Raw genomic sequence first — 16,131 nt, 5'->3', positions numbered from 1 at the left:
ACTATACCTTGGATAGGGTCTTGCTGTTTACAAAACATGTTTGCAAATGTTGTCCAACCAAATACTTATAATAACTTGGAACAGAAGGTAAAAGTTCATTTTACAGTTGAACAAACTGAAGCTCAGAAAGGTTAATGATTTCCTCAGAAGATAACAGATGTTCAGTGGCAAATGAACCACAAGACTAGATTCCCTTATCTCAAATTCTGCATTCCTTTGTCTCCTTATCATGAGTAAAACAGACAATACCAGTAGTCTCTCACTTACTAAACTATGACTTAAATCACAGAATCTACATTGTATGTGAAGCTACTCCATGCATCTGGAATGATAGTAATAGCTTGTCGAGATTCAAAATACTAGACTAATATAAAACACAAGTAACTTACTTTCAAAGTAAATGTGCATAAAATATCACATTGCTTGAATAGACTCTACATCTCCTTTCAAGGACTTCTACATTTTGGCTCCAACCACTTTTAACCACTTTTTTAAAAAAAGATCTTATTCATTTATTCATGAAAGACAGGGAGAGAGAGAGAGAGAGAGAGAGAGAGAGAGAAAGAGAGAAAGAGAAAGAGAGGCAGAGGCACAGGTAGAGACATAGGCAGAGGGAGAAGCAGGCTCTCTGCAGGGAGCCCAATGTGGGACTTGATCCCGGGTCTCCAGGATCAGGCCCTGGGCTGAAGGTGGCACTAAACTGCTGAGCCATCCAGGCTGCCCTCCAACCACTTTTGAATCATAAGTCTTCCCATTTTCCATGCTCTGTGTCCTATATTGTCTTAGCTTTGAGATCCATCCCATTGCCTACACTCTTAATTATTTTTGCAACACATCTTCAACTTCTGCTTTTTCAAATCTGATCTAGGCTTCAAGGCACAGATTATGTGAAACCTCAAAGTCCTTATTCTCCAGTAGACCTCTCAAGCTTTCTCACTGTAACTTTAATCCTGACCAGTACTATCTCTCTATCTCAGAATGTGTGTGTGATCATAGAAAGACAGAAGGGGGCATTGAGGTTCTCTGGAGTTGCCTTAGTTCTGGCTGATATAATAGAATACCATGACTAGAGACTTAAACAACAAACACTTGTTTCCTACAGCTCTGGAGGCTGGGAAGCCTGCTATCAGGGCACCAGCAGATTTGATGTGCTTTAGGAGGATTCATGCTTGCGTGGGTTGCAGAGTGGCCATCGACGGGTTATGAGTACGCATGGGTTGGAGATTGAGAAGTGAAAGTGGAGGAGAGATCTAAACAGATGGTCGCTAGTGATTAGGTAGAGGGCACTCATGAGCATTCATGTAGGATGCACCCTCATGACTTAATTAGCTGCCAAAAGTCCCGCCCTCCAATGGGATTTGGACCGAGGACAGTAGGAGGGAAGGTTAGTGCGTACTATACATAGGTAAAGGGGGGGGGGGGGGGGGGGGGGACAACCGGGGATTACGATACATATTATGCAAAGTTGGGCCTCCCAGGATATATTAGTTGTGGGCGGTCTATCAGCAGGTAGGATAGATTCATTCCATGGCAGGATCAGCGACCAAAGGGGGCGGGGGAGTTGTGGAGAGGGGGGAGAGAGAGGTATATTTTTTCATGATGGAGGGGACACGTCGGAGAGTAGGGCAGAGGTCATATGGCGGAGGGGGGGGCGGGCTGCCTGGGGGGAGGCCCATGGGGGGACTCAGTATACCAGATCGCGGGTGCCATGCCTTGAGGCCATAAGCTGGATGCGCAACCGCTGAGCCTCCAGGGATGGACCACCAAGATTGCTTAATGCATTTCAGAGTGAAACTGTGAAATGATCGGAAGGGGTCCAATTTTGATCTCAGACTGTGGGGGGGAAAGTAATAAAAGTGGCAAGAATGGAAGGTAATTTGAGGTGGGATGGGATAAGATTAAGTCTCGAGGTTGGATTTTGAATGATTCATGTTATTCAAAGGGTCCTTCGAGTGATCTGTGTACCTGGTGAGGATTTAACAGAGGAATTAGTTGTGCTTTCAAAGTACAATGGTAGGGGAACAGGCATAAATTAAAAGGGAAACGAGTTCTTATTCCAATGGAAGATGGATTTTTGAAGATAAAAAAAGAAGGAACAAGGTGTATGGGTTCCAGGCAAATCCAAAACTGAACAAGATAAACTGCAAGACACTAAGGCTAAAGAATAGTTTTCTTTGGGCTGATGCTCTGCTTTCTGGATCCACTGGCTCATGTAACCTGGCCAGCACACTTGGCCTTGCCCTGAGAAAGGCCTTGTGCTTGATTAATTGCTCTGCTGTCACTCTCTTGAAATTCTGAAAACTTTTTTGAACAAGGGGTGCTGCATTAGGACTGAAGCGTCAGTCCAACAAATCACGTGGCTGGTGCTGCTTTCTCAGTTTTGAACTCCAACAGGTTGATATAGAAGGAAAGGAAAAGGAAAGAAACACACACATCCCACTTATTTGGTCAGTTTTGAAACTCTTTCTCAGTTGTCATTGTTTATTTGGCCAAAACTGACCTCTAGAAATGGGAAAACATAGCCTCAGATCTATATTTCTTAAGCTATTTCAGCCATCATCCCAGCTGCATGACTAATGTGTCATCAGCTTCTGCCTTTTTCCTTCTCCTCCTTGGATGGAGGGTATTTTTCCTTCTCTTCTTGAAATCAAAAGAGGGAACACCAAGATCATCCCTTTAGGAAGGGATTCTGGTTTGTTTACTTTTTTGATTGGCTGCCTGTTTAGGCAGAAGACTTGATTATTTTACTTTAGGCACATCTGAGCAGAGAAGAAAATTCCAGAGAGAAGGCACTGGCTGAGATGAAGGGGGAAGGGACCGGTTGGTGCAGATAAGGTTCTCACTGTTTGATATGATGAGTTTGCCTTGGTTTACTGTAGGTGTTGTGTTAGGCAACTATGCTTGAGCTATTTTGCCTGGGGTCTGTTCAAGAGCATTGTCTGTTGGGTGCTGGGAACCAGAAGTAAGAGATTTGGATGGGGGAGGGGAAGAAACAGAGGGAGGGTAGGGAACGTGGGTGGGTGGTGGGGTGGGTCATGGGGCTGCAGGAAGAAGAGGCAGAGCTGGAGTTGTGTCTCCCTCTTCAGCAAATTGAATGATCGCACGGGGCCCTCCAAAATGTTCACACACATATTCCATGGGAAGAGCAGATATTTGGGCTCCTGCCTCAAAGGCAGCATTGCCAACGGGATGGTATTGGGTGGTATTAATGAGAGAAGCAAGAGTGGTCAATAGAGAATTGCAGTTCCGCTGCCAGATAAAGAAACACTTGCCCTGCTTCCCTTCTTGCTCTCCAGTGCCCAACACTGAGAGAGAGAAAGAGGAAAGGCAGAAAAAAGACAAAAATAGCAGACACTTTCCTTCTTCCCTTCAAGTTCCTTGGGCCACAGCCTGGCTGGTGCTCAGCAAAAGGGAACAAGAGCTTTACATCACACGTAAGAACCAGACTGTAAATTGAATTAGACTGGCTGCAGATTTGAGTCATGAAAGCAATCAGAAACTATGGGGTCTGCCCTAGATGCATAATCAGGTGGCAAAAAGAAATTTGACCAAACACAGTTGGCCTAATAGTTAAATTTTAAAATGTATCATGTTTTTGTTTGCCTCATGCAATTCAGATTGTTTATTAAACCATTTACTTTTGCAAGCCGACTGCTCAAAGCAGCCTGGGACATGCTTTCCTGGTTAATTTTTGTTGGGGATTGGAGAGAGCCCGCTGTATAATGCCTTCCCTTCAGTTTGGACAAATTCGGGTCCATGTCCACCCCTGAGCTGATCATTGTTCCAATAACAGAAGACTGGTCTCTGTCCGATGGGCTCTGTCTAGCCTGCATTCATCCCTGAGATGGAATAGGTTTTGTATCACATGGGTTGGGTGGAGGAAGGTGAGGTACGTGAAATCAGGTAAGGAGGAGAGGGACACAGGACACAGGATGTTGTGATGAGGCCACAGACTCTACTAAATGAGGGCCATCCTAGGTGATAAGCATCTGCTTCCACCCTTAGTAATGACCCACATGGCCCTGGGTAGTGTTGGCCAATTTCCTTTGGGCTGCTCCATGCCAAGGAAGGATTTCCTCCATTAGCCATAGTCAGTGGGAGTCAGTCATGCCTAGACAGGGACAAGACTTCCAACATGTGACTAGAAGACCTATGTGCTATAGTCACTTCATCATCCCTACCCTTTCCCCATTGTTCTACCTTCCAGACCCATCATGAGTCAATGTTGGCAATTTGTTACTTTGAAAATATCCTCCTTTTAATTTTTTCTTTTTTTTCTTGCTGCCTCCTGGAGTCAAGCTGTAAAAACAGAATTTAAAATTCACCTCCCAGTGTATCTGAGATGTTTATTCTTCCTATTCTGATTATTTGGCTGGCATGTGCTTCCTCTGTCTTCCATTGAACGACTCTGCCCTATAGCAGGTTGTTTAAATTTCATTTCAAATAGAGAAATGGTGCAGCATTTATTATTGGTTAAGAGTGTTTAATACTATAACATTTTGAAGGGTTAATTATAATGCAACATTTGAGAGAAGCCAAACACATTTTTTTTTCTTGGTGAAGAAAATGTTATTGTGATATTAAAGTTTTGGAAAATATAACCAGTGTTCATCCAGATTGAGGGGAGCTTTACATTTTGCATTTACATGAAGAATTTATCTGGTGTCAGCTATGGTGAATGATCTCGAAGTATCCTGCGTGGAGATATTCTCAAATAGTTCTCTCAGCCTTATAAATAGTCAACTCCACTTCTGAGCCCTATTTGCCACCAAAAGAACACAGGGATTTTGTTTATTGTTCTCTCTCTATTTTGGGAGACTGATGGTTGGTAACTGGGAAAATATGTGATTCAACTGATAAGAAATTATTTGTGGTTTGTAATTCTGCTCCTTTTTCCCTCTGTGTTGTCTGTCCTTTGGCCTCTCTCACTTTCTATGCCTCCAATTTATGCCAATTTAAAATAAATCCTGCTCTGCCTGTTTCTACCTCTGTGACATTAAGTGATCTATTTACTCTTGCCATGTTCCAGATTCTTCAATAATGAAATCATAACAATAATACCTACCTCCTATGGTTGTTGTGGAGCTTAAATAGATTAATACGTGTAGAACACTTAACATAGTTTCTGGCATATAGAGAGCAAGAGGTCAATAAATGTCAGTGATGGTGGTTGTTATTTTTCTTATTCTTGATATCTTAATTAGGCCCCCTTGTCATTTTGAATCTCAATTTCCTTGCCTACAAAATTGGGCCCATAATTTTTTTCTACTTGAATGAGTTATATGGACCTGAACAAGGATCACAGAAGGAGAAATCATTAGTAAAATGTTGGCTAATTAACACCAGGGAGCTTCTTGACAAGGCTGTCTTCCATTTTTCAGGATCATTAGAAGTTGGCCGTGCTTGGACTTGTGTCAGACGCTCATTAGCAGATGTCACTGTCTTTCAGCTCAAAGGTTTGACAAAACCTCCATGCCGAGTTGGGAGAATTCATTTTCTTCCAGGAACAAATTCAGTTATTTTTGTGTGTTATTTGTTCATCAATCAGAGGAGTTCTGATGACAACAGTATTGCCCTTGACATTCTAAAAGACAGGACTCCATGCCCTCGGCAAGAGTGTGCTCATGTGTCACCAACCTGTGTGCTCATGCAGGGCAAGAAAACGCCACATGCAGGGACATCAGGAGTTGATGATAGTCTAGAAAATGTCCCAAGGGAATATTTTGGGATTTTAGTTGCAGGTGGAAAAATATATAGCCCGAGAGACATGGAAGTGAAAGGAAATACTGCCAAAGAACAGGGATACATTGACTCCCTGCAGACTGCTCTTTGGAATAGTTAACTCTTCAACTCCTGCTCCCACAGTTGCCCACTGGAGGCATGTGTCAATGTTGCCATGGTAACAAGCCAGTTCAAGCTCTCAGTTGTGGACTTAAAGACAGCAGCTGACATTGCAGATGCCTTCTTGCTTCGAACCCCAAATCACACGTTTATATTGACTAACAAGTGGTCAGATCCATTGCAAGTAACAATTTTTGACTTCTTTAAAAACTTTCAAATTTACCTAGAGAAGACCTGGGAACCACTAGGGTTAGATATGATCCAAATGAATACTGCCCAGCCCTCTTTCACCTTGCTTTTTAATTATGTTTTTTTCCCCCAGCACTGTTCGCTACTGCTCTGTGCTCAATTACACTTATTTCCTATATTGTACTTTTGTTATGGCTCAGCATCTGTATCCCTCACTAGAATGGAAATTCTAAAATGCCAAGCACACTGTCTGCTTTCTTGTCACATTTTCTTGGGTCATCTTAAACAGTGCTTGTCATGCTTGTGCCACATAAGTGTTCAGAGAATGAAAAGGCTAAATACGAATGCCTATCAGAACACCAGGCATCCTACTGAATTCCTTTTCTTGGCTTTTTTTTTCTATACATTGGTTACTGGATTGTCAAGAAATGCTTAGCCAGACAGTAACACATCATTAAGGGCATAAGAACCTACAGCTTCCTATTTCTTCAGAGGTATCTCTGGCAGCTTTGTTATAATTGGTGCGTTTTTGAGTGGATTTTTTTTTTATGGTAAAAAGAAATGATATGAAATTTACTATCTTAACTATTGTTATTGATAGTTTCAACTATCTCTGCTCCCTAGTTGTATTAAGTAATAGTTGACAACAGCAAAAGGTGTAGAGCATAATGATTCAACTTACATATATTGTGAAATAATTATCACATAAATTTAGTTATCATCCATTATTTAAGATACACAAAAAATGGGGAGGGAGTGTTTTTCCTTGTAATGCAAGCTCTTGGGATCTACTTTCTCAGCAACCTTCCTGGATACCCTACAGTGGTGTTAGCTATAGTCATCATGCTGGACATTCCATCTCTACTACTTATTTATCTTATAACTGGAGTTTTGTACCTTTTGGTCCTCTTCCTCCAATTGTCCCCTCCTTTCAGCCTCTACCTCTGGTAACCACAAATCTGATTTTTTTCTATTAGCTTATTGTTTTAAATATTTATTTATTTTAGAGAGAGAGAATAGGGAGAGGGGCAGAGAGGGAGAACCAGATTCCCCTCTCAGCAGAGAGCCCAACATGGAACTCGATCCCAGGACCCTGGGATCATGACTTGAGCTGAAGGTAGACTCTTCACTGACTGAGGCACCCAGGCACCTTGGAAATTATTTCATAAGTCATATTATCTGCATACTTTTATCTGTTACATTAAAAAGGTAAACAAAACAAAATGCTTCAGAGAAAAACTTACTCATGTGCTGGAGGACACATATAGCTAGGGCTGGAAATGATTGCTTTTTTCTATATATCCTTGCACTTAAATTTTAAAAGAAGATCTTGATATTGAATGAATGAAGAAAGAGATACCAATCTAATTGAGTAAGGCATTATTAGCCATTTCTAAAGGCTTTTGTAAAAGGTCGACATATGGCCGACTACCTTTATCACTAAAAATGATGCTAGACTTGAAATAATTGGCTTAATGCTTGAAAGAGTAGGCCAGAGAATCTTCAATCATGCCACATGTGTCCGTGAAGGAGAATCCAGGACACTTAAAACTAGAGGGTGTCCTGGTTTTACCTACCTTCATTCTATTTCAACAAATGGCGATCCATTCTGCTTTCCTCCATAAGAAGCAAAACTCTCCTACCTTATCTGTGCTGCATGCTGTTGTTTGTGATGTGGCAAAAGAGGGATGTGGTTTATGTTTATGAAGATTTGGGCCAGAAAAATATAAAAACAAAACAAAACAAGAAATAACCCGTACTGGCAAGGATGTGGAGAAAATGAAACCCTCGTGCACTGTTGGTGGGAATGTAAATTGGTGCAGTCCCTACAGAAAACAGTATGGAGAATCCTCAAAAATTTACCAATAGAAATACCACATGATCCAGTAATTTCTCTATTGGGCATTTACACAAAGAAAATGAAATCACTACTTTGAAAAGATATCTGCACCTCTGTGTTTATTACAGTAACATTATTTATAATAGCCAGGATATGGAAGTAATCTAAGTGTCCGTTGATAAATGAATGGGTAAAGGGACTGTGGTATATATATATATATATATATATATATATATATATATATATTAATGCAAACTCTTGCATATATATATGTATGGAATATTACTCAGCCATTAAAAAGAATGGGATCTCACCACAATGGGAGCAAGGATGAACTAAGAAGGAACGACGCTAAGTGAAAGAAGACAGACTAGAAAGACAAATATCATACTAAAAAGAAAACAAAAAAAAAAAAACAAAGCAAAACAGAAACAGACACATAAACACAGAAAACAAACAAGTGGTTGCCAGAGGGAGGAATGGGTGAAAAGGGGAAGGGAATCAAGAGGTACAAACTTCTGGTTATAAACTAAGTCATGGGGATGAGACCTGCAGCATAGGGAATGGTCAATAATATTGTGGTAACATTGTGCAGTGACAGATGTTGGCTACACTCCTCGTGGGGAGCATTGGGTAATGTATAGAGTTGTTGAATCACCATGTGGGGCAACTGAGCCTGAAGTATAGTTGACATACCTGACCTTGTATGTCAACTATACTTCAATAATACAAATTTTTAAAAAAGACTTGGGTCAAGTGTTCAGCCCAGAGACCACACAATCTGCCAGGAAACAATCTTTGCACCTGGATTCTGTGGTGCTTTGTGCCTCATGGTAGAAGCTGTAGTCCCTGCCCCATTCTGCACTGGAAAGAGGTAAGCAGCTATTGAAGCAGTAAATGGGACAGAGTTCAACCAAGTAGTGACAATCTTCCAGAGCCAAATAATCGTTGATAAGAATTTACCAGTAGGCCATCGCCGAAGAACAGAAAGGAAGGAAATAAGAAGGAGATGTGAAAACTGAAAAGCAGCATGTGAAACAGGATATGGGGCTTTAACAAGGGACATTTAAAAAATATTTTATTTATTTATTTATAAGAGACAGAGACAAAGGCAGAGGGAGAGGGAGGCTCACTGCAGGGAGCTCAAGGTGGGACTCGATCCCAGGACCCTGGGATCATGATCTGAGCCAAAGACAGACACTCAACCTCTGAGCCACCCAGGCACCCAATGAGGGGCATTTTTAAGGGAATTGTTACAGGAAATGGAAAATGTAGATGGTCAAAGATTCTCTCAACAATACCGGTGGATTGCTTTCTGTTGGCTTTTCTCGAGTACAATTTTTGCTGATGGAAGGGCAGCTCAGATGTTTTCTCCCCTGTCCACTGCATTCAAACATGTCTATAGTCATTTGGCCTCCAAGTCCTGCTGATAATGTCCTGAATATCACTGAAATTCATTCCCAAAGCATGAAAACATTCTCAGTTCTGTGATCGAATGTTCTTAGGCAATGATAATAAAAGGCAAATTTTTATAGAAAGTTTCACTTGCTTGAATCCTAAAGTAATTTCACACAGACACACACACACACAGACAGACAGACACACAAACCCTCAAGAAGCATAATATACCAGGTAGCAGTCTCTGATAAGCTAAGAAGAACATTATAGTAGAATTGTGTGTTTCTGGAATGAGTGGTGGAACACGGTTAATTAGAAACCAAAGTTACCTACGGCCTCTTAGCTTTCCCAGGAGACAAGGCTTTGTGTGGGGGACTAGGGTGGGAGCCATGGAGGAGTCACAGGTGGCGCCACCCTCCAGGAGCTTACAGTCATTGATGCACAGAGATGCAGGGATTGCACTTACCTTGCTCGAAGCAGGCATAGGAAAGGGTGCCAGCCCAGGAGAGGGCGTCAGGGAGGTCTGGCTTGCTCAAACCCTGCAGATCCTGAAAGGAGACCTGTGTTTGGGGTGTGCCTTTGGCCAGTTCCTAAGAGCTAAGCTCTGAGCCTTGGACTCCTGGGTACTCCCTTATGTACCTCAGACAGTACTGAACCCTCCAAATTCTCATTCTTTCCTCATAAATGATTAGCCGAGTTGCTTGTACCCACTGTGATCAACTGGAGCAAGACGTTCACCAAATTCCATTAAGCTGGGCTCCCTGCATGGAGTCTCCTTCTCCCTCTGCCTGTGTCTCTGCCTCTTTCTCTCTGTGTCTCTCATGAATAAATAAATAAAATCTTTAAAAAGAATTCCATTAGGCTTCTGTCCTTTCTCTAGGCCCCAGAACATTACCCATCCGCAGCCTGATCCAGTCTACAGCCCTCCTTAAGAAGCCCCTCCTGAGGGGGCACCTGGGTGGCACAGTAGGTTAAGCAACTGGCTCTGGGTTTCAGCTCAAGTCGTTGTCTCATGGTCATCATTTCAGGGTCATGATTTCAGGGTCTTCAAATTGATCCCCGGGTCAGGCTCTGCACTGAGTGCAGAGTCGGCTTAAGACTCTCACTCCTCTGCATGTGGTTGTCCAATTTTCCCAGCACCATTTATTGAAGAGACTGTCTTTCTTCCAGTGGATAGTCTTTCTTCCTTTATCGAATATTAGGTGGCCATAAAGTTGAGGGTCCACTTCTGGGTTCTCTATTCTGTTCCATTGATCTATGTGTCTGTTTTTGTGCCAGTACCACACTGTCTTGATGAACACAGCTCTGTAGTACAACCTGAAATCTGGCATTGTGATGCCCCCAGATATGGTTTTCTTTTTTAAAATTCCCCTGGCTATTCGGGGTCTTTACTGATTCCACACAAATCTTAAAATAATTTGTTCTAAGTCTCTGAAGAAAGTCCATGGTAATTTGATAGGGATTGCATTAAACGTGTACATTGCCCTGGGTAACATTGACATTTTCACAATATTAATTCTTCCAATCCATGAGCATGGAATATTTTTCCATCTCTTTGTGTCTTCCTCAATTTCTTTCAGAAGTGTTCTATAGTTTTTAGGGTATAGATCCTTTACCTCTTTGGTTAGGTTTATTCCTAGGTATCTTATGCTTTTGGGTGCAATTGGAAATGGGATTGACTCCTTAATTTCTCTTTCTTCAGTCTCATTGTTAGTGTATAGAAATGCCACTGACTTCTGGGCATTGATTTTGTATCCTGCCACACTGCCAAATTGCTGTATGAGTTCTAGCAATCTTGGGGTGGAGTCCTTTGGGTTTTCTATGTTGAATATCATGTCATCGGCGAAGAGGGAGAGTTTGACTTCTTTGCCAATTTGAATGCCTTTTATGTCTTTCTGTTGTCTGATTGCTGAGGCTAATTATGAAATGGGCAAAAGACTTGAACAGAAATCTCATAGAGGAAGACATAGACATGGCCAACAAGCACATGAGAAAATGCTCCGCATCACTTGCCATCAGGGAAATACAAATCAAAACCACAATGAGATCCCACCTCACACCAGTGAGAATGGGGAAAATTAACAAGACAGGAAATGACAAATGTTGGAGAGGATGTGGAGAAAAGGGAACCCTCTTACACTGTTGGTGGGAATGTGAACTGGTGCGGCCACTCTGGAAAACTGTGTCGAGGTTCCTCAAAGAGTTAAAAATAGACCTGCCCTATGACCCAGCAATTGCAGTTCTGGGGATTTACCCCAAAGATACAGATGCAATGAAACGCCAGGACACCTGCACCCCGATGTTTCTAGCAGCCATGTCCACAATAGCCAAACTGTGGAAGGAGCCTCGGTGTCGATCGAAAGATGAATGGATAAAGCAGATGTGGTTTATGTATACAATGGAATATTCCTCAGCCATTAGAAACGACAAATAACCACGATTTGCTTCGACATGGATGGAACTGGAGGGTATTATGCTGAGTGAAGTAAGTCAATTGGAGAAGGACAAACATTATATGTTCTCATTCATTTAGGGAATATAAATAATAGTGAAAGGGAATAGAAGGGAAGGGAGAAGAAATGGGTAGGAAATACCAGAAAGGGAGACAGAACATGAGAGACTCCTAACTCTGGGAAATGAACTAGGGGTGGTGGAAGGGGAGGAGGACGGGGGGTGGGGGTGAATGGGTGCCGGGCACTGAGGGGGGCACTTGACGGGTTGAGCACTGGGTGTTATTCTGTATGTTGGCAAATTGAACACCAATAAAAAATAAATTTATTATTAAAAAAAAAGACTCAAAAAAAAAAGACTCCCTCTGCCCCTCCCTCCATCCCTCCCTCCCTCTCAATCTCTCTCTTTCTCTCTCTCTCTAAAATAAATAGATCTTAAAAGAAAAAAAAGAAGCCCCTCCTGAGAACAGGTTGAGCTCAGGATACAGGGGGCTTTCCCACCACGCCACCTCCACCAACGTGACTGGTCCATCCCACTGGTCCATCCCACCCACACCTGGCTCTTTCATGTTTACTCTCACTGTAAAAGAAAACCCCTTTTCCCTTTGCCCTTAGATGCTGACAGGTCTCCCATTGGGAGCACTCTCACTGTTACCATAACCCCTGTGACCCATTGCAACAGCCCCTTTCTCCTTGTTATTATAAGCCTTTCAAATAAAGTCTCTCCTTGCCAATGTCCAGAGTTTATTTTTATTTGATATTACCCTCTGACTGACTGGACAATCCTTTGCATAAGCATATTTATGCCTTCTTATTAGTGAATCGTATAAAGTGCTCAGAAGTCTCAGTGCCTTATTTGCACAAATTCTAGTAATTTATTTCCTGAATTCAAAGAGCACTGATCCATTTACCTCTAAGCCTGATAACCTTACGTCTAGTTTACTTGAGTCTAGGTTAGTTTATCCCCAAGCCTTGTTTTCCTCATGCTTCTTTCTCCCATCCCCCAGATGTGCTGTAGAGGCCACAGCCCATGGGCCTTGGAAAGTGGGAGGGGAATCCCAGATTCCTACTGGGATTCCCTAGACTAGAGTCTGCAGGCTCCTCTTCCTTAACCAGAACACCTGGTCAAGCCTCTGCCTCTGCCCCTTCAGTGCATTATTTATGCCAGCAGCCCCTAACCAATGTCTCACCCAGGGGATGTTTGGCAATAGGTTGGGAGACATTTTTTATTGTCATAACAGGAGGAAGTGGTTACTGTCATCTAGTGGATAAGAGCCATGGGTGCTGCTGAACATTCTAGAAGGCATAGTACAACCTCTTACAACAAAAATTATTTACCCCAAATGTCAATAGTGCCAAGGTTGAGAAATGCTAATTTACATGAATATCACTGATGCTAATTAGTCAAAGAATATCAGCTTATTTGAAAGTCAAAAGTGTCACAGTAAAACTTGTCAAAAGGATAATCTACCTTCATCCAATCACACTGTGGCTCTTGTTTTCTATGAGGCACTTACAACTTTTGGAGAAAAAAGGATCAAGAATTCAGCAACAAAAATTTATTGATTGATTAGTTTGCAACAGTAGGTACAACACGTATAACTTTATCACAGGGTTACAATTCAGTTTTTGTGCTTTGTAGGATAGGTAAACATTCATTCGAGCACAACAAGAGTCTACACACAATATTCTGGGATTGTTTAAAAAATAAATATATCCTTTTCCATTTAGTAGCACAAAGAACTTTCAGTTTGAGATAATGGATACATTTCAAAATTTGACACTTAGTTAATGTGACAAATTAAACATAGATCCTAAATTTGGACTATTAATATAATAAATGTCTAATGAGTACTGGGAGGATTCCTTGGTGTGTGGTGAAGAGGGAGGTATGGCTTACAAAGAAGCTTTCTTGACATTTCAAGATGTGGATGACACATAAGGCCAACATTGATGGCATGGGGCCTTGTTCACATTTAAAATTACTTTGCAGTTTTTAAAAATAGAGTAAAAGCATGGTATTTCAGGAAATCTTTAATAAACTCCTTCTTTGGTCAAGAAAATAAAAGCCAAGCGTACCTCACTTAGTTTAAGGGAGAGCAGTTAGATACTTCTATTTTTTTCAGAAGAGTAAATCTCTGTTATTAAAATACTTAAGTGTGATAAGGTTTTATTCTTCCCAAATTAAATGCCAATATCTTTGAATCAGGAAGAGTGTATGATCCTAGTGGGTTATGTCAAATCCTGCATCCATCATTATAAATGTCACCCAGGGAGCAGGTTTGTCATCCCAGTGCCAACCCATTTATAATAAAAGCACTGAGCTCAAGTGTCAAGGTATAACTTAAGACAACAATCCCCTCATGTGTTATGAACCTCTAAGATAACTCAATATATTATTTAAGATAATAATCTCTTCATAATTTACAATAAAAATAAAATGAAAGTTTATATTTTATATAATTTAATACACAAGCAGATTTTATCTCAAAAGACTTTTTTTTTCGTAAGAAAGTTTTTTCTCATGGTCAGAAGTCTGTGAGCATGTTACCCAAGTAATACAGAGATGGAAACAAGACAATCTTCAGTCTTTTACACCATCAACTGAAAAACAACAGTTTTCTTGCTGGCTGGGAACACAGATACTGTTGGGGAGCTGTGGAGTATTTATCAGTGAGTTACAGTGAATAAATGAAATCACCTCAGTAGACAACAACAATAATACTCTTGTACTTCTGTTAATATCCACTGATATTGGTCTGATGGTGAAAATCCTTTGTATCAAAATTCTGGAAACTTCTCGCCCATATCTTAAGTATTGACCTGGGCTGACAGCCCCTTCATCAGCTCAAAAGAGTAAAATAATGGTTACATCATAGTTTACAAAATTATTTTGACTAGTGACTTTGCTTCTAGTTGCACATAATTGGAGACATTACATAACATCTTGTATTATTAAAAATATTTAAGAGCAGCTTTCCTGAATTTTGAGCCTAGTTGTAAGCTTTTAGTTTAGGGCCCATTAAAATTTCTCTTTTTCCAGCCATTCTAATACAAGCTCTTTTGAACTCATTCATAGGTTGTATGGATTTGTACAGACCTATTTTTGCTTTTCCTCAGATTTATTCCATGTGCAGTAGACTTGAAACGGCAGATTTTTTATAGCTCTGCTAATGTGATGGGATGTTTGAGAAAGTTGAGAGTATTTAGAACAAACCACTGTAATCTAAGCTGGAATAAAGGAAAGGAATACTCTAAGGACATGGCTGCCTTATCCCAGTTCCAAGAGCCAGTCAAAGAGACTTGGGGTTCCCTCCTTCTGCTCCTCATGCACTTTGCAGTACTGAACAACCGCATGGAAGATATCTCCCACTTTCCAGGACTTCTGCTGAACCAGTCGCACAACATCTAGAAACTAAAATAAAGCACAGAGTTAGGACTCACACATCACAGATGAGCCTTCAAGTCATCTCATTCAATCATTCTTCCAAAGCCAACAGCTCTCTAGGCTATATTTTTAATCTCTAGTGAGAGGGGACTATTTTCCGCGACAGTCTATTTTTCTTTTAGACAAGTTCATTAGAGAGTTCTTTCAATGAACTAGAATTTTCTTCTTCAGAGCAGTTGTCATCCATTGAATGCCGGAGACTAGATGGAATTCTTCTTTCAAGAGTCTGTCTTTTATATATTTCAAGAGTTTCCTTAGATCTCTTCTCTGGATTGGACTCTCTCTGACAGGACTGTACAGCATAGCTCCTAGAACCTTCTACCTGTCTCCAAATAGTCTCTCATTGGATGTATACATTTATGCTAAATAAATCAAGTGCTAAACTTTTGGGTATGGTCACTTACTGGCTCCTCCCTCCATCTTGAAAAATCCTCTCCCCCCATCACATCTCAAGAGACATTGGCTTTCCATTGCAAAAGGAAAAGGAAAGATTGAAAAAATACCCTAGATTTGTCACCCCATTATTGGTAGCAGCTTCAATTGGCCACAACTTAGAGACAATATTTTTGGCGTCAGGTGAATTGTGACCTGAAGTGTTGGAAGGTGGGAAATCATTGTAGATCATTCCTTTCATGCCACTCTGGGATGAAGCCCAGGGTGAAGGCCTCTCAACATCCTCAGGCAGATACTTTTTTTAAAAAAAAAGGACAATTATTAAGAGCCAAAACCTGTAGGAAATACACTTGCGCAGGTAATCTCATCCAATTCTGTCATCAACTCAGTGAAGCAGGCATTTACAGATGAAAACTGAGGTCTTGAGAGATGAACACATGATCATGATATTTAGGATGATGTAAAAAAAAAGAGAGAGAGACAGATAGGAGGCCAATGGCAACTATGTTATAGACCATAATCCCCCAGGGAAGGACAATATCTAAGTCGTATCTTACTATCTTTTCCTGTAC

At 41.1% G+C, this 16,131-nt stretch overlaps 1 protein-coding gene and 1 long non-coding RNA gene across 5 annotated transcripts in view; both read right to left on the bottom strand.

The window, feature by feature from the left end:
• Positions 1 to 9,855, bottom strand: part of LOC129493674 (uncharacterized) — a 73,811-nt gene extending 63,956 nt beyond the window's left edge. For both annotated transcript variants that reach the window (XR_008661186.1, XR_008661187.1), the window contains exon 1: positions 9,735 to 9,855. This is a non-coding gene — a long non-coding RNA (uncharacterized LOC129493674). The remainder of the gene's footprint in view (positions 1 to 9,734) is intronic.
• A 3,413-nt stretch (positions 9,856 to 13,268) lies between these two features.
• SPHKAP (SPHK1 interactor, AKAP domain containing) overlaps positions 13,269 to 16,131 on the bottom strand; it is a 170,764-nt gene continuing 167,901 nt past the window's right edge. For all 3 annotated transcript variants that reach the window (XM_055300413.1, XM_055300415.1, XM_055300414.1), the window contains one exon: positions 13,269 to 15,133. In XM_055300413.1, the coding sequence (XP_055156388.1) occupies positions 14,990 to 15,133 (144 nt within the window). In that variant the 3' untranslated portion in view covers positions 13,269 to 14,989. The remainder of the gene's footprint in view (positions 15,134 to 16,131) is intronic.

Source organism: Nyctereutes procyonoides, unplaced genomic scaffold (assembly GCF_905146905.1).
Source record: "Nyctereutes procyonoides isolate TBG_1078 unplaced genomic scaffold, NYPRO_anot_genome, whole genome shotgun sequence".
NCBI classification, from domain to species: Eukaryota; Metazoa; Chordata; class Mammalia; order Carnivora; family Canidae; genus Nyctereutes; species Nyctereutes procyonoides.
Note: the sequence above shows the minus strand (reverse complement) of the source record. Positions and strands in the feature narration are given on the sequence as shown.